Below are 15002 nucleotides of genomic sequence, written 5' to 3'. Positions count from 1 at the left end.
CCCCCCCCCCCCCCTATTTCGTAGTACTGTTGCAGACACAATCAGCGAACATTCATCTTGTCAAACTAAGCTGTCTGAACCGTACCCCTCTTCCGTTCCCTATTTTTCGAGTACTATCGCCCGCTCTCTGTACGGCCAAGCGGGCTACCTACGAATAACACTTTCCTCAAATCTCCTTCAACGGTGTTTGTCCACCGCCACTATTGTTTAGCACCTTTTAGCCAAACAAGATGACTGGGAACCAAACACCGTCGACTTGGTCAAAATCCCGACATCGGTACACTAGAATGACCCCCCCAAGTGTCCAATCAGGATACCGAACACTATATTCAAGCCCCCCAACGATCAAAGTAACTAACTGAAAAGTAAACCCCGTGATGTCCCCCTATAGTCCGGTAAAACATTTCCTAGGGAACCACTCACTGGTGGGCCCCACGTTGGGCGCCATTTTGCTGCGTACGGTTCGCCGGATGCTTGCCTCTGCGCCGCTGACGCGAACGCCTCCACTTCTGCCCTCACATCCTCATTATGCATGCTCCAAGCCGCCTGGGTACGCTTGTTTCTAAGCACGAGCTAGCTCGCCGGACTATGGGGTGGTTCTTGCGACTCACTTGGCATGCCGTCAGCACCATACAAAAAAATTCCGTACCCGCTTATATAATTGTCAGGGGCCATCACGCTTCCGCCCAGTCATTCCCCTCCACCTCCCCAATTACCGTCCGACACCCTCTCCTATAGATGAGGTGCCCCGCGCCAAAGATGTAATATGGCAGACCTTCTTCATCCCACCCTACCTTGGCCGGCTGTGGTGATCATTATTTACCGACCCCGAAGCTAATCCGTAACTCTCCGGTTCACGGCCCGTTACCCATCCTAACCCCCAATGCTATGTCCGTCCGTCCGTCCGTCTCGCAACCGAAATGATTAACGACACATTCCTGTAAGGCAATCAATACATATTGTTTTATTCAAAATTAACTTACATGGTAATACTAATGCTTACGGCTAATATGGCCTGTTCAGACGGCCGCGTTCAAACGTTCGTGTGCTTTTCGGAACAAAAAAAAAATAACAATATAATTCAATCAAATGGATCTCTAAAAAATTACAAAACTTTGTCGAGACTTCTGCTTAAGATTCGTTGCGTTGCTGCAGTCTCAATAACTACATTCGGGTGGAAACTTGTAACTACCCTTTTATAATTCCTGGAAACGAGGGTATAACGCTCATGCCCTCACGCTCCCGACCTGCTGTATAGGAGGCGGAGGTGGGATGGCCAGTGTACGGCTGCTGAAAACTCTCACTAAAATTTGGTGGCCGGCCATGAAACTGGACGCCGGGAAAAAGTCTCACGCCAAAACTTCAAGTTTCGACAGCCGCTGCCACCGGCTCTCAGAAAGAAATGCTCGCTCGGCCAACACGACACTTGCACCTGCAGAACTTGCCTGTCCCAAAATCTGTCCACCTTGGGTTAATGGCGTCGTCTCACCTTCGACCACGTGGTAGTTTTTTCCACGGAATTTGCTCTTCGCTTCGGACTGAGTAGTGTCTTCTTGATTCCGTCCAACTCCCAGTACGGCCGCAGGAAAAAGGAAGGAACTTTATAGAAATTTTTGCCTCCTAAGCGAATTCTCTTCATAAAGCAAAACGTCAAACTCCATATGATTGGGGTGCATTCGGAAAGGCCGTTCAGGGTCGCATTCGCGAACACCAACCGGTTTACAATCAGTGTGACCGCAACAAACTATTAGGCGAGACCATTAACTAACTCTTCATTTGTACATATTTAGGTTGTGGATTAGTATCACAACTGCTATAACTTTTAGTATCAAGTCATGAGGTGCAACTCCCCTACTTCTACTTGCTCCTGTGGATATTCAGAAACGACAGTAGATATCGACCTCATTTCTACTCCGGACAACATATTAACCATTTCTTTATCGTACAGTGCTTATTTTGTGGACGCGAAATTGATCGATCCTTCAAGTGGTTTTGATTAATTACACCAGGCTGAGGTTCAAATACCCAATCGGCTAAATCTCGCAAAATAATATCTTCTGGAACTAATCTTAATTTTTGAGTCTGAAATAACCAGATTCTCTGAAAAGCATATTTATCGAGAGTTTCAAATACTTAACCGTTCCCTCATTTCGCATGCCAGGATTTTTTTTAAGTTTTCCAGCATTTTAAAACCATACAAAATTGAAAATAAAGAAATGAATTGGATCAAAGTTGGTGAAAATGAGAATGCGTGTGTGAGATTCAGTTTTACATTTTAAAATTGCCCAATGTAAAATTTTAAAAATCTTTCCGTGGAAATATGTACATAGAATTGTGCGAAATAAAGTCAATTGACATTATTACCTTTTTAAAAACGAAACAAACTCCATTGACATTATTTCCCTTTCAAACATTAAATTTGTTTAGCTTCGCGGCGGCCCGCGTCAGCGCGCCAGACCGCGCGCGCCCCGCGTACCCCGCGCGCCCGGCGCGCACCACGTCACGCTACTCCGCGGTCCCCTCCGCCCCCCCTTCCCCGTCTCCCGCCGTGCTGTAACGCAGGTAGATTTATTTTTTGTATACGGTGAAATAAAATTTTTATATATTTTAAACATCGAGGGCTTATATTCAATAAAATACCCTCATCTGCACACTTTTCACAAAGATGAGATTCTGATATAAAAATCCACCTAAGCTTTAAGTTTCATCAGTGATATTAATGCTACCTTCTATAACGACAGGTTAATAAGTCCCAGATGGTTTCTAAAATCACAAATTAGTTTTTGTGCAAATTGCAGATAGAGGGTATTAATGAATTCAAGCCCTCGATATTTGATGTATTGTGGAACGATTTTCCGTCATCCCTTGTCAAATTTGGTTTGGAGACAAACCGGTTTCGGCGTTGTGCCATCTTCAGCCAAAATGGCACTTTTGTAAAAAAAATTGCATTGCAATACTGTTTAGACAAAAAATCATATTGCAAAAATACAACACTTTAATTTACTAATAATTTCTTGATGTAAGTTCGTCAACTTAAATTTATAATAGAAAAATACTAAATTGTATTATTTGGCAACACTGTAAACTTAACGATAAGATTTCATTTGTTTGCTATTCTCTCTTTATATACTTTTCGCCAAATGTCAGTTCGTTGTATTATCTTTTTTGAGAACGAATGGTTTTTTTTCTCTCATGTACAAGTCGGTAAAATCTTTAAATTTAAAATAAAACTAATTGAATTTTTAATGAAAAAGAACTCGTCCGATTTATTTAAGAATCATCGTTCAAAACATACTGTTCCTTCGAGCCGGATCGGGCGTGTGAAACATTAAAAAAAAAAGGTGCCGACCTTCATTTGACTCTTTTGTGATTCTTGTGACTTTCTCTTGACCTTATCATGTCAGCAAATCAAGAAGCGTTAATAGACAAGCAAAATGACCTTCATGAGCTCATTAACAGTGCCGTTGAAAAACTTCGACCTCTTGGTGATGGAAAAATTACACGTGCTCAGATAAAAACTCGAATGTCCATCCTGGATGCAAATTGGAAGAAATTTCAAGAAGGTCATGAACGTTTAACTAATACCAGATTAACCGCCGCTATCAAATAAGCTCCATATTTTGCAAATAATTTGTATGCTGACATTACTCGATCAAATTATTCACTCACAACCATCTGCTGGAATTGAACTTGCCGATCAGTCCATGAACCTCGGGCAAAGTTATGTTCATCATACAAGATCGCTTCCGAAAATTCAATTGCCTATCTTTAATGGGGAATATTCACGTTGGCGCAATTTTCACGATATTTTTACGTCAATAATTGGCAGTAGCTCTCATTTAACAACAGTAGAAAAATTTCATTATCTAAAAACAAGCCTCAAAGGTGAAGCTGCGCAGCTTGTAGCTAACCTTGCAGTTTCAAATGAAAACTTTGCGCGCGCATGGGATATCTTAGTTGCAAGATATGAAAATAAGAGGCTGCTTATTGACACTCAACTCGATATCATTTTTAAATTACAACCCATTAAAAGAAAATCTTCAGGTGAGCTTAAGAATCTTTTAGCAGTATTCAAAGAATCTCTGGGCGCCTTGAACTCACTTGGTGCTCCTACCGATCACTGGGATTTTATTATTGTCTACATGATAGTTCATCGACTAGATGCAGACTCGCACGAAGCTTGGGAAATACATCGTGGTGCAACGGTGACACCTGCTTCACTTACTCAATTGGATACATTCTTAGAAGGAAGAATACGCGCACTAGAAAGCGTCGAATCTAGAAATCCGTCATCGTCAGCATGCCCTCTCTCAAGCCATAATAGAAAAACCAGTGGCGCGAAAGTTCATGTTGCCTCAGTCAATACCACATTAACACCCGTACAAAGTAGTAACCGTGCTACTTTCTCGAACAACTGTTCCATGTGTAACAACTCTCACTACATCTCTACTTGTCCAACGTATCGCAGTCTAGATGAAAATCAACGTAAGGAACTTCTAGTTGAAAAAAGATTATGTTTCAATTGTCTCGGTCCTCATCGCCTAGCTACCTGTCGGTACACTAAGCGTTGTCAAATATGCGGCGCGCAACATCACACATCAATTCATAGTACGAGTTCCAGCTCTAAACAGCTGACGTCTTCTCCATCATCAGGTACTGCATCAAGACCAGCTCCAGCTGATAGTGTTGAAAAACCCCAGTTCATCACAAATCAAGCCATACCACGTCCATCCGTCAAAGTGGTGCGAACTCTGTTGGCAACTGCGCTCGTTAGGTTGTTTTCTCCACAAGGTAAGCAGCTGTAGGTTCGTGCTCTAATCGACCCCGGCTCACAGATTACAATTATCAGTGAAGCGGCTACACAACATCTTTATCTTAAGCGTCAAAAGGCAAGTATTCCCCTCTATGGAGTTGGTGCACACTCATCAAGTACAACTAAAGGTATAGTAAGCTTTTCCCTAAAGCCGCATTTTAACTCAAGTTTAAAATGGGACGTCCCAGCGTACATTTTACCAAAGCCTACGGCTGAAATACCATCACTAGAATTCGAGCACAATGATTGGCCGCATTTGCGCGGACTTACGCTAGCTGATCCTTACTATTTGAAGACTGGCCAAATCGATCTTATCATTGGCATAGATCTGTATTCTGATTTAATTGAACCTGAACTTGTTAAAGGAAGCTCAAATTCTCCATTTGCCAGGCGTACTGCACTTGGCTGGATAATATCAGGTCCAGTCTCTCCTCTTAGCGAGTATCGAAAGATGACTCAACCAATTCAAAGCTATCAATGTTCGATTGATCATGACTTACACGCTGCGCTTCAACGATTTTGGGTTCAAGAAGAAGCGCAACTATCCGCACAAACAATCCTTTCTAAAGAAGAACAAGAGTGTGAAGATCATTTTTGTAACAGCCACTCAAGAAACTCATCGGGGAGATATGTACTTCGTCTTCCCTTCAAGGAGTCACCGGAGGCCATAGGAGATTCTCGACCTGCTGCCTCTCGAATGCTGTCTAGCATGATAAGACGCTTCTCATGTGATCACAAGTTAAAATGTCTATACTCTGACTTTTTAAGGGAATATGAGTCGCTGGGTCATATGGCACGCGTACCAGAAAGCATCCCTGAACCACAACAGTATTACTACTCGCCACATCACGGCGTTCTTAAAGAATCTAGCAGTTCTACTAAGCTGCGAGTTGTTTTTAATGGGTCATGTCGCACAAGTAGTGGTTGTTCTCTGAATGATCTCCATCACATCGGTGCCAAGCTGCAGACAGACTTATCCGATGTGATTTTCTGGTGGCGACAATTTTCGTACGTCTTTTCAACCGACATGGAGAAGATGTTTCAGCGTTTTCAGAGAATTCTTTGGCCACCAGAATCATTTCAGAAGCCTTTAACATATCAGTTGGCCACTGTTACTTACGGACTTGGTCCAGCACCCTTCTTAGCAAATCGCGTAATTAAGCAATTAACCAAAGATGAAGGACATCGCTTTCCCCTCGCAACAGATGTTTTACTACGTGGGACTTACGTGGATGATTGCTTTGGCGGAGCGGATTCCCCTCAAGATGCAAAGGAGGTGATTCAACAGCTAGACAACCTTTGCAAATCAGGTGGTTTCAACCTACTTAAATGGACAGCGAATGATTCAACGATCTTGGCTGATCTCTCAATCACGCGTCATGCCTCTTCAACATCAAGATTCCTCGATGGGAGTCCCCTATTTAGAACGTTAGGTATTATATGGAATCCTGTCTCTGATGCCTTTGTGTTTTTGACAATAAATACCGAAAACGATACAACGCCCACTAAAAGAAAAGTACTCTCACTCATTGCGCAGCTTTTCAACCCACTAGGATGGTTTGCACCCATTACAGTACGCACCAAAATTTTCATGCAAGAACTTTGGCTTACAAAACTCAACTGGGATGATCAACTTCCCGATTCGCTCTCCCAACGCTGGAATCAGTTCTTAAATCAACTTCAAGATATCTCTCACATCTCCATTCCTCGTTGGATCGGAACCTCTGCAAACATGCTCACTTTGGAAATACATGGCTTTTCCGATGCCTCTCGAGACGCTATGGCAGCTGTTGTTTATCTTCGTGTACTTAACAAAACGAATGATGCTACAATTTCTCTCATTACAGCAAAAACAAAAGTTGCCCCAATCAAGAAAATGACGATTCCTAGGCTTGAACTTTGCGCTGCAACTCTACTTACAAAACAAGTGGCTCACCTTGGAGAAGTGCTAAATATATCGCAAGCACCAATCCATTTATGGACTGATTCGTCAGTAACTCTCGCCTGGATTCAAGCTCATCCATCACGGTGGAAAGATTATGTTCGAAATCGTGTTGCCACTATCCAAGAAACTCTACCTCAAGCAACATGGCATCACATCTCTGGTAAGGAGAATCCTGCAAACTGCGCCTCTCGAGGTGTGTCACTTGATCAACTAGAAAAAGACTGTCTATGGTGGACTGGACCAAAATGGCTTTCTCAACATCCTTCTTTATGGCCGTCATGCGGTTACAAGCGTGAGCATGATGTCGACCTTGAAAAAAAACTTCAGGTCATTGCTGTTGTCTCTCCTTAAAACCCGAAGATCTGGAATCTCGTTGAACGTTACTCAAATCTTACTAAATTACTGAGAATCACAGCGCTATGCCAACGTGCGATTAAAATACTGCAAAGGAAAGCTGAAATACCCAAACAATCATCTTTAACGCCAACTGAGCTTGAAACGGCTCGACTTTATTGGGTGAAGCTAACTCAACAGGCTTATTTCTCAAAGGAGATCTTAACGCTCTCCCAAAATCGCATTTTATCAAATACAAACCCTCTTAACAAATTAATTCCATTTATAGATGCCTCAGGTATGCTTCGAGTTGGCGGGCGGCTCGGAAACGCTCTCCTCGATCCTGATACAAAACACCCCGTAATTTTACCTCGCGAATCACCACTGACAACTCTAATCATAAGCAATGCGCATCATAAAACTCTTCATGGAGGAACACAAGTTACCTTAGACTATCTGCGAAGATCATACTGGATTATTGGAGGTAGATCTCCTGTGCGATCATTCATTTTACGCTGCGTTCGCTGTGCTCGATATCGCGCTGTCACCGCCCAACAACTCATGGGACAGCTACCACCAACCCGAATCACACCAGCAAGACCATTTTTAATTTCTGGCGTAGATTATGCTGGCCCGTTTACTTTAAAAACTTCAAGAGCAAGAGCTGCGAAAACGTATAAGGGGTATATTGTGCTTTTTGTATGCTTTGCTACCTCAGCTATTCACCTCGAAATCGCGACAGACTACTCTTCAGAAGGTTTTTTGGCAGCTTATAAAAGATTCACTGGGCGCCGAGGAATCTGCGCAACTCTTCATAGTGACTGCGGTACTAATCTGATAGGCGCTGACGCCGAGCTGCGGAAACTCTTTTCGCGGGCATCAAATGAGTTATCTAACCTCGCCTCCTTACTAGCAAATGATGGAACCGAATGGAGATTTAACCCACCTGCAGCTCCACACTTCGGCGGAAAATGGGAAGCTGGCGTGAAGTCGGTCAAGTTCCATTTAAAACGTATCATTGGAGACACCTCTCTTACTTATGAAGAATTTTCCACTCTACCGACCGTTATGCCCACTATCCGATGATCCAAACGACATCAATGCGTTAACACCAGGGCATTTTCTCATCGGCTCAGCACTCACCACTGTGCCAGAGCCATCATTGATAGACATTGCAGTCTCACGACTTTCTCGATGGCAATTGCTTAGGCAAATGCTTGAGCACTTTTGGCATCGTTAGTCTTCGGAATACATTCAACGCTTTTATTCAATATCTAAGTGGAAGCAGGCAACAGATCCAATAAAGAAGGGAGCGCTTGTGCTGCTTGTGGATGAAAGATTTCCTCCAGCGAAATGGCTGCTTGGCCGTATCATCGATACACATCCTGGAAATGATGGACATATTCGCGTAGTAACTGTCAGAACAAAGGATTGAACGCTAAAGCGTCCAGTAGTTAAACTGTGCCCGCTTCCAGTACTGGCTACAAGCTCAACATTATCGACTGCTTAATCTAATTTAAGTTATATATTTCGTCCCCTGTAAGGTGACAAGGCGGGCGGAATGTTTAGACAAAAAATCATATTGCAAAAATACAACACTTTAATTTACTAATAATTTCTTGATGTAAGTTCGTCAACTTAAATTTATAATAGAAAAATACTAAATTGTATTATTTGGCAACACTGTAAACTTAACGATAAGATTTCATTTCTTTGCTATTCTCTCTTTATATACTTTTCGCCAATTGTCAGTTCGTTGTATTATCTTTTTTGAGAATGAATGGTTTTTTTTCTCTCATGTACAAGTCGGTAAAATCTTTAAATTTAAAATAAAACTAATTGAATTTTTAATGAAAAAGAACTCGTCCGATTTATTTAAGAATCATCGCTCAAAACAAATACATTTTTGTGAAATCCTTTTCGTGCACTTCTTTTTCTTAACTAAAATTTTCTAATTTATAAAGGCTATTCAACTGGTTTATCTTATTTTATCATTGCACTTTTGTTTGGGAAATATAGCTTTATTTTATTGCGAAACGTGAATGATTAAAAGGAATGACACCTGTTTTGGCACTTTTGTTTTTCTATTTGGCACATTTTGGCACTTTTTTATCCTCAATATGGCACCTCATAACTAAGGATAGTTGCCAGCCCTAATTGGAAGATTTCTTCTGTGTTTTGGGGCAACAACTTGTCTGCAGTAAAAAAGCATATAATTTGTGTTTCAAAAGTGTGTGAAAACCAATCAATTAACTTATATGATCTCGGTTCCGATATTAAATAATCAATAATCGTTGAATGTGCCATCTAATAAATAGTGTCGTCATTCTCCTTAGCTGGTTTTAAATGATGTCACAAATTGCTGGCGGAGACATGAATACAGTGTAAGAAAATTCTTTTTCCATAATTGTTTCCTTATAGAAAAGTTGGTTTCTTTTCCACCTTAGACATTCCGAATTCGTTCAAAATATGCTAATTTAAAACACAGAATTCTTTCAGTGTTCCTCCGGTGATTTTGGACATGGACTGTTTCTTCAATTTAATAGTGTTGGATTTATTTTTGAGGAAACGAAACATGTTTTGCAAGCTATGGATCATTTCTTCACTCTTTCTTCAAATATTTCTCGTATTCCAGCTGTGTGCAGGCGTTTAGTTTTTCGCATCGAGTTTTTACATATTCGTAATTTAATTTTTTTTTAATAAAATTTGGCAATAACCTTTTTCATCTATTATAAAACAACACTTACGGGGCATTGTTTATTGTAAGAACAAAATTTTTTTCTATGAACCGACATACTTTAAGCATTGTTGACGCTATTTCCATTTGAATGAGGAAATAGCGTCAATGACTTCATTTCCAAATTTTTGTTGACTTTATTTCGCTTTTGAAAAGGTAATAATGTCAATTGACTTTATTTCGCACGAGCCGAAACTTAACGTAACTTAATGCCACGTCGAAATCTGAAAAGTTTGTGCAAAGTTTCACATCGAGCACTTTAATTTGATGTATAATTTGTCTCTGTACGACTTGTACATCGCTGGGAATAAACGCCTTGCTTCAGAAGTAATGCTGGTTTGCTGCCTTGAAGAAGCTCTGTTATAGAGAGGAATTCGCTAAAGACGCGTTCAACAAGAGACAAGTTCAAATGTCTGACAAAATATAGAAGTGTCTTCGAAAAAAGGTCGCTATAGCGTAGTTCGCTATACATACAAGCTACCGATTGTATTTTATGGTATGTGATATTCATATCTTAATGTACTAAATTACTCACCATTCAAACTGCTCTGAGGCGTTGCGCTGATATGATAGAAAACAATATTTATGTGCAAAACTAGGCATAGGAATGATTGCAATCGAATGGTATTCGCTGTTAGACTTATCATGCTGTCGGTTTTGACGTTTTCTCCTAAATTTGCCACACCACATCCATATTTAGTATATCCGTTTCATGGCCGTTGCTCTCGAAACTGCAAAAATAAAATTTCGATTTACATAAATATTTACATTAAAAACACTGCAACAAAATGAGACGAATAAAAACAGATACGAATAAGGTATGGCAATTATGAAAGCGGAAGAGCTCTAGCATATTAGACCACCTACCATTTTGTCCCTAAACGTCACAATTTTTTACAGTGCATTTCATATTGGCTAATTTCGTCGCAAGTTAAAAGGTGTTCGCTCGCAGGGTTGCACGAGAAAAAAGTTAAATGGCTAAATGTTGACTGGCGACCAACTTTGTTGAAAGCGATTAGTTGAAAGGCCGTACAACCAAAAGTAGAATACAGAGTTGAACAATGAAACGCCTTTTTATGACGAATATTTTTATATTTTTTTTTTTTTTTTTTTTTTTTTTGATATTTTTAGCCATCAATTTTTTTCGTGCAACCCTGCTTGAGTTGAACTCAAAAGTTGCCTGAAAAGTCGCCTCGTGCGAAAGCCTCATTAGTCTAAATAAGGCCGTGGTTATGCTACCAATTTTAATTGGCAATCAAAAGAGAAAAATGTTGGTGATTGGTGAGAAGTGGTTACGCTCTGTTTGCTGATTGGGGAGCACAGGGTTGCTTCTTTTTCCATTTCATACAATTTCGCACACAATGGCAGCACTGAAGTAAAAATGCAACTAAACATGCATCAAAATTTAAGTCGGAAAATGAAAAATGGAAGAACAACTTAATATTTTTTCTTTCTTTAATATTTAATTTTTATAATAATATTTTTTTTTTAATATCTACTTTATAATAATAATGAAAAAATATTTTTTACTATTCTAGTATTTAATACTAATACTTTTTCGCAAAATAGCGTATTGACACCCTGAAAAATTGGCGTGCTGGCTGTTCGGTTTACCCAGCAAATCGTGCTGGCTGTTCGATTTCGAAAATTCTCTCACTCCGTGCTGCACAACAATTGCACGGTGATTGCCAATCGAAATTGGTGGCGTAATCACGGCCTAAGGAGTTAGCAAAAGTAAAACTGTGACTGTGTTGGTGAGCACAGGAGCATGAGCAGCCCGGTATGAAATTGGTTGAGTTGAAAAAAAAATGGCGTAACCATCTTTCCTTTTGATATGGATGGCTCTGTTCTCTCTCATCTTAGCAAGAAACTGTTTCTAAGATGCCTATGACAGACAAAACTTAAAAATCTATTGTAAACTTAATAAAACTGTATTTTAAGGAGAAGGGGATTTAATTTACGACTATGACTATGGGCCAAAATATTTACTATTTATAAATTTTTTATTATTTATCAGGAAGTAGGGATGGGGAGTAACATCGATACATCGATGTTTCGATGCATCGGAATCGATGCTAAAATACATCGCCAGAAAAACATGGATATATCTATGGTTTCCGATGTTTCAAACTTTGTTAGCTGAAGTCACATTAAAAGGAAAATTTAATACATTTAAATTCAAACTCTCTGTAATTCAATTAGAATTACATATGGATGTATTTCCCTGTATTTATTTACCATTCCTTTACCCTTCCTATGAATAGAATAGAAATGCATTCCGTCGTAAGTTCGCTGAGTCTAAAATTCCAAGGCACAATTTCGATGAAATTTCAACGGGATCCAGGTTCTTTTTTAATGACGAAGTAAGCATTTTTAATATCGAAAGATAAGACTAAACTCGGAATTTCTGAATGTTCCTCAAAAGAATCTATACCAACGGTGGGCAAACGCGGCTCTTTGAGTCAAATGCGGATATTTGCTTAGCAAAGTGCGGCTCCTTTTACTTTCTCTTTGCTTAGAACATTTTGGCCCATTTTACTTTTTTAAAATACAAGTTTCTTTGATGGACATTCTTTTCCACTGTGTTGCTTTTTTATTTTGTTCTTTTTTATACACATACACTGTCGGCCGCTGTGGTGTAGTGGTAAGCAGTGCGCGCTTCCACTCCGCAGCACCTGGGTTCAAGCCCTGGTCAAAGCAACATCGCAAAAAAATTTAGAAAAAACGTTTGTTCTTAACAGCGGTCGTCCCTCGGCAGGCAATGGCAAATCTCCGAGTGTATTTATGCCATGAAAAACAGCTTCTCATAAAAATACAATCGCCGTTCGGAGTCGGCGTAGAACTGTAGGTCCCTCCGCTTTGTGTGACAACGTCAAGGCGCACGCCACAATTTGGAGCAAAAGCTCGGCCAAACACTAACATATGTGTAAGCGCCAATCTATTATTATATTATTATATATACACATACGCAAATTGAGATCGGAACATTACCCGCAATTGAAGAAAGAAAATTGGCTTTCTGACTTAATGCTCTTTACCAACATAATTGATCATTTGCAAAACTCGAATTTGTCTCTACGAGGTGAGAATAAAAATGTTTTTGATTTGTCGCAAATTATTTTAAGTTTTGAAGCTAAACCACGTCTTTTTATTCATGATCTCAAAAAAGTTATATTTAATCATTTTCCATTGCTAGAAAAAAAATATTGCGCATGATTTAAAAGCAGATTGTCAAAAAAGATTTGCCGATTTGATATTATTTAAATGTACGTTTACATACTTAATAAACCCTTTTTTATAACGCTTTTATCAACTTGCAATGTTGTATGTCCAGACCACCATACTATAAATATAGCAAAGGTATTTATGGAAAACCTAGTCTAGATATCAACCTCGCCGTAGGTATCATATCAAAGACATACAATTAGAAAATCTCCAGAGATAGATGTCGCCTCGCCAGAAGAAGTTAAAAATATGCACTACATACGCTACAGGAAATGGACGACACGCCATTTCTTTAAATGAAATTAATTGCTGCTATATGTATGTATGTACATATGTAGGCATATACTAAATGTGAACAAACAACATTTTGCTTGCATAGTCTTCTATTCTCTTTTCACTGCAAGTTGAATTATTTTAGTATCTATTGCAAAATTTTATACAGACAAGACTAAAAAGTATAAAAAAATTTAAAAAACAAAAAAAAATTTTAATGTACCACGCTTTTATAAATGGACTAATTTTAGAAAATAATATTTCTCAGTCCCATAGAACTTAGTTGCGTTCGATAACAAAATTAGCCAACACTAGCCAACAATCAAAATCAAGAGAGTAAGCGAAAATTCTCTCCCAAAGAGATGAAAAAGCAAAAAAGTAAACGAACAGGAAATTAGCCATTACTTGCAAAAACCGGAAGAAGAAGACACACCAGCTGACTTTGTTTATGTTTTATTTGTAAACAAACTGAAATCCATGTTGTCTCCATAGAAGGAAAAAGGAAAGTGAACGTTCAATGTTCCCAGAAACATTTTTAGAAGTAAAAACTAGTTGGCGCTATCATAAAGTCACATAGCAGGCAGCCTAAAGCATATAAATACCAAAACCCGGAAAATGCAATTTTGCTTGTTTACAAAAATTGCAACCATATGTTTTGTGATCATATGTTTTCGTGTTGGATAATTTTTGCTGACTAAAATTTTGCCTGTACAAAATGAACGCTTCTCTGGCATCAAAATGAACGCTTGCTCTCTCAATTTTTGAGTGTTGGATAATTTTTTGTCGTTATCGAACGCCATCCAGTAAAAATTTGGAAAAACTATTACAAATTTTTGACTTGTCGAACGCACCTCTTGTTTTGATAACTTTTGATTATGAAATTTTAGCAAAAGTCATTATGAACAATTTATGAGATTGAAAATTAAAAGCGTGGGGCGCATGTAATAGGCCTGATTTGAAATTGAAGAGTAATATACATATGTATGTATGTGGGTATATTAATAACGACCGCTTAAAATCGATCTCAAATTTGTACTTTCGCTGTAGAAATTTTAGGTCTATGTTATGTATGTAGTTTGAATATTGTCAATTAAATCTAATGCTTTGTATTGCATGCGCCCCTCGTTTTTCGATTTCAATCTCATAAATTGTTTATAATGACTTTTGCTAAAATTTCAAAATCAAAAGTTATCAAAACTAATTCTATGGGACTGAGATATATTATTATTTTACAACGCTTTTATCAACTTTTNAAAACACTTTTTTCGCAAAATCTCTAAAGGGCCCTTTTATTTATCAAACAAACCGGGGTAACAGTTATTCGTCGCCACGCTGTAATTTTGTTTTTTTTTTTTCAATACCATACTCAAACAAAGCAACTGAGAGTATCTTAATTAGCTGCATTTTTTTTTTAGCGAGCGACAAAAGAACGCTCAACTCGGGTAAAATTTCCTTTTAGCTACTTAAGCAACCCTGTTGGTAGCTGGCAAGAAAATGTGATTAGTTTAACGGGATTTAGACACAAAAAGCAATTGAAATTAGTAATTATGCCAGGTATTTGCGTAATATATATACTCTTTTAAAATATAAGTCACGTATAAAAGAAGCAAAAATTTTGCTATCCACTTTCCCATTAACAATTCACAATAGAGCAGTTTTTTCACTTACCAACACTA

General features: G+C 38.9%; 1 protein-coding gene across 3 annotated transcripts in view; it reads right to left on the bottom strand.

Annotated features, from left to right (window-relative positions):
• The window catches only part of dpr7 (defective proboscis extension response 7), a 145496-nt gene extending 134937 nt beyond the window's left edge, over positions 1-10559 (bottom strand). For all 3 annotated transcript variants that reach the window (XR_001849057.1, XM_017630503.1, XM_017630515.1), the window contains exon 1: positions 10364-10559. Coding sequence is in view for 2 of the 3 variants with exons in the window: in XM_017630503.1 (XP_017485992.1) it covers positions 10364-10475 (112 nt within the window). In the remaining variant the exon portion in view is untranslated. The remainder of the gene's footprint in view (positions 1-10363) is intronic.
• Between the last annotated feature and the right edge of the window lie 4443 nt (positions 10560-15002).

The sequence above is a fragment of the Rhagoletis zephyria genome, unplaced genomic scaffold, assembly GCF_001687245.7.
Source record: "Rhagoletis zephyria isolate East Lansing unplaced genomic scaffold, Rhagoletis_zephyria_1.1 Rzeph_scaffold_00089, whole genome shotgun sequence".
In the NCBI taxonomy this organism is placed as follows: Eukaryota; Metazoa; Arthropoda; class Insecta; order Diptera; family Tephritidae; genus Rhagoletis; species Rhagoletis zephyria.
The sequence above is the reverse complement of the archived record's forward strand: the minus strand, read 5'-3'. Positions and strand labels throughout refer to the sequence as shown.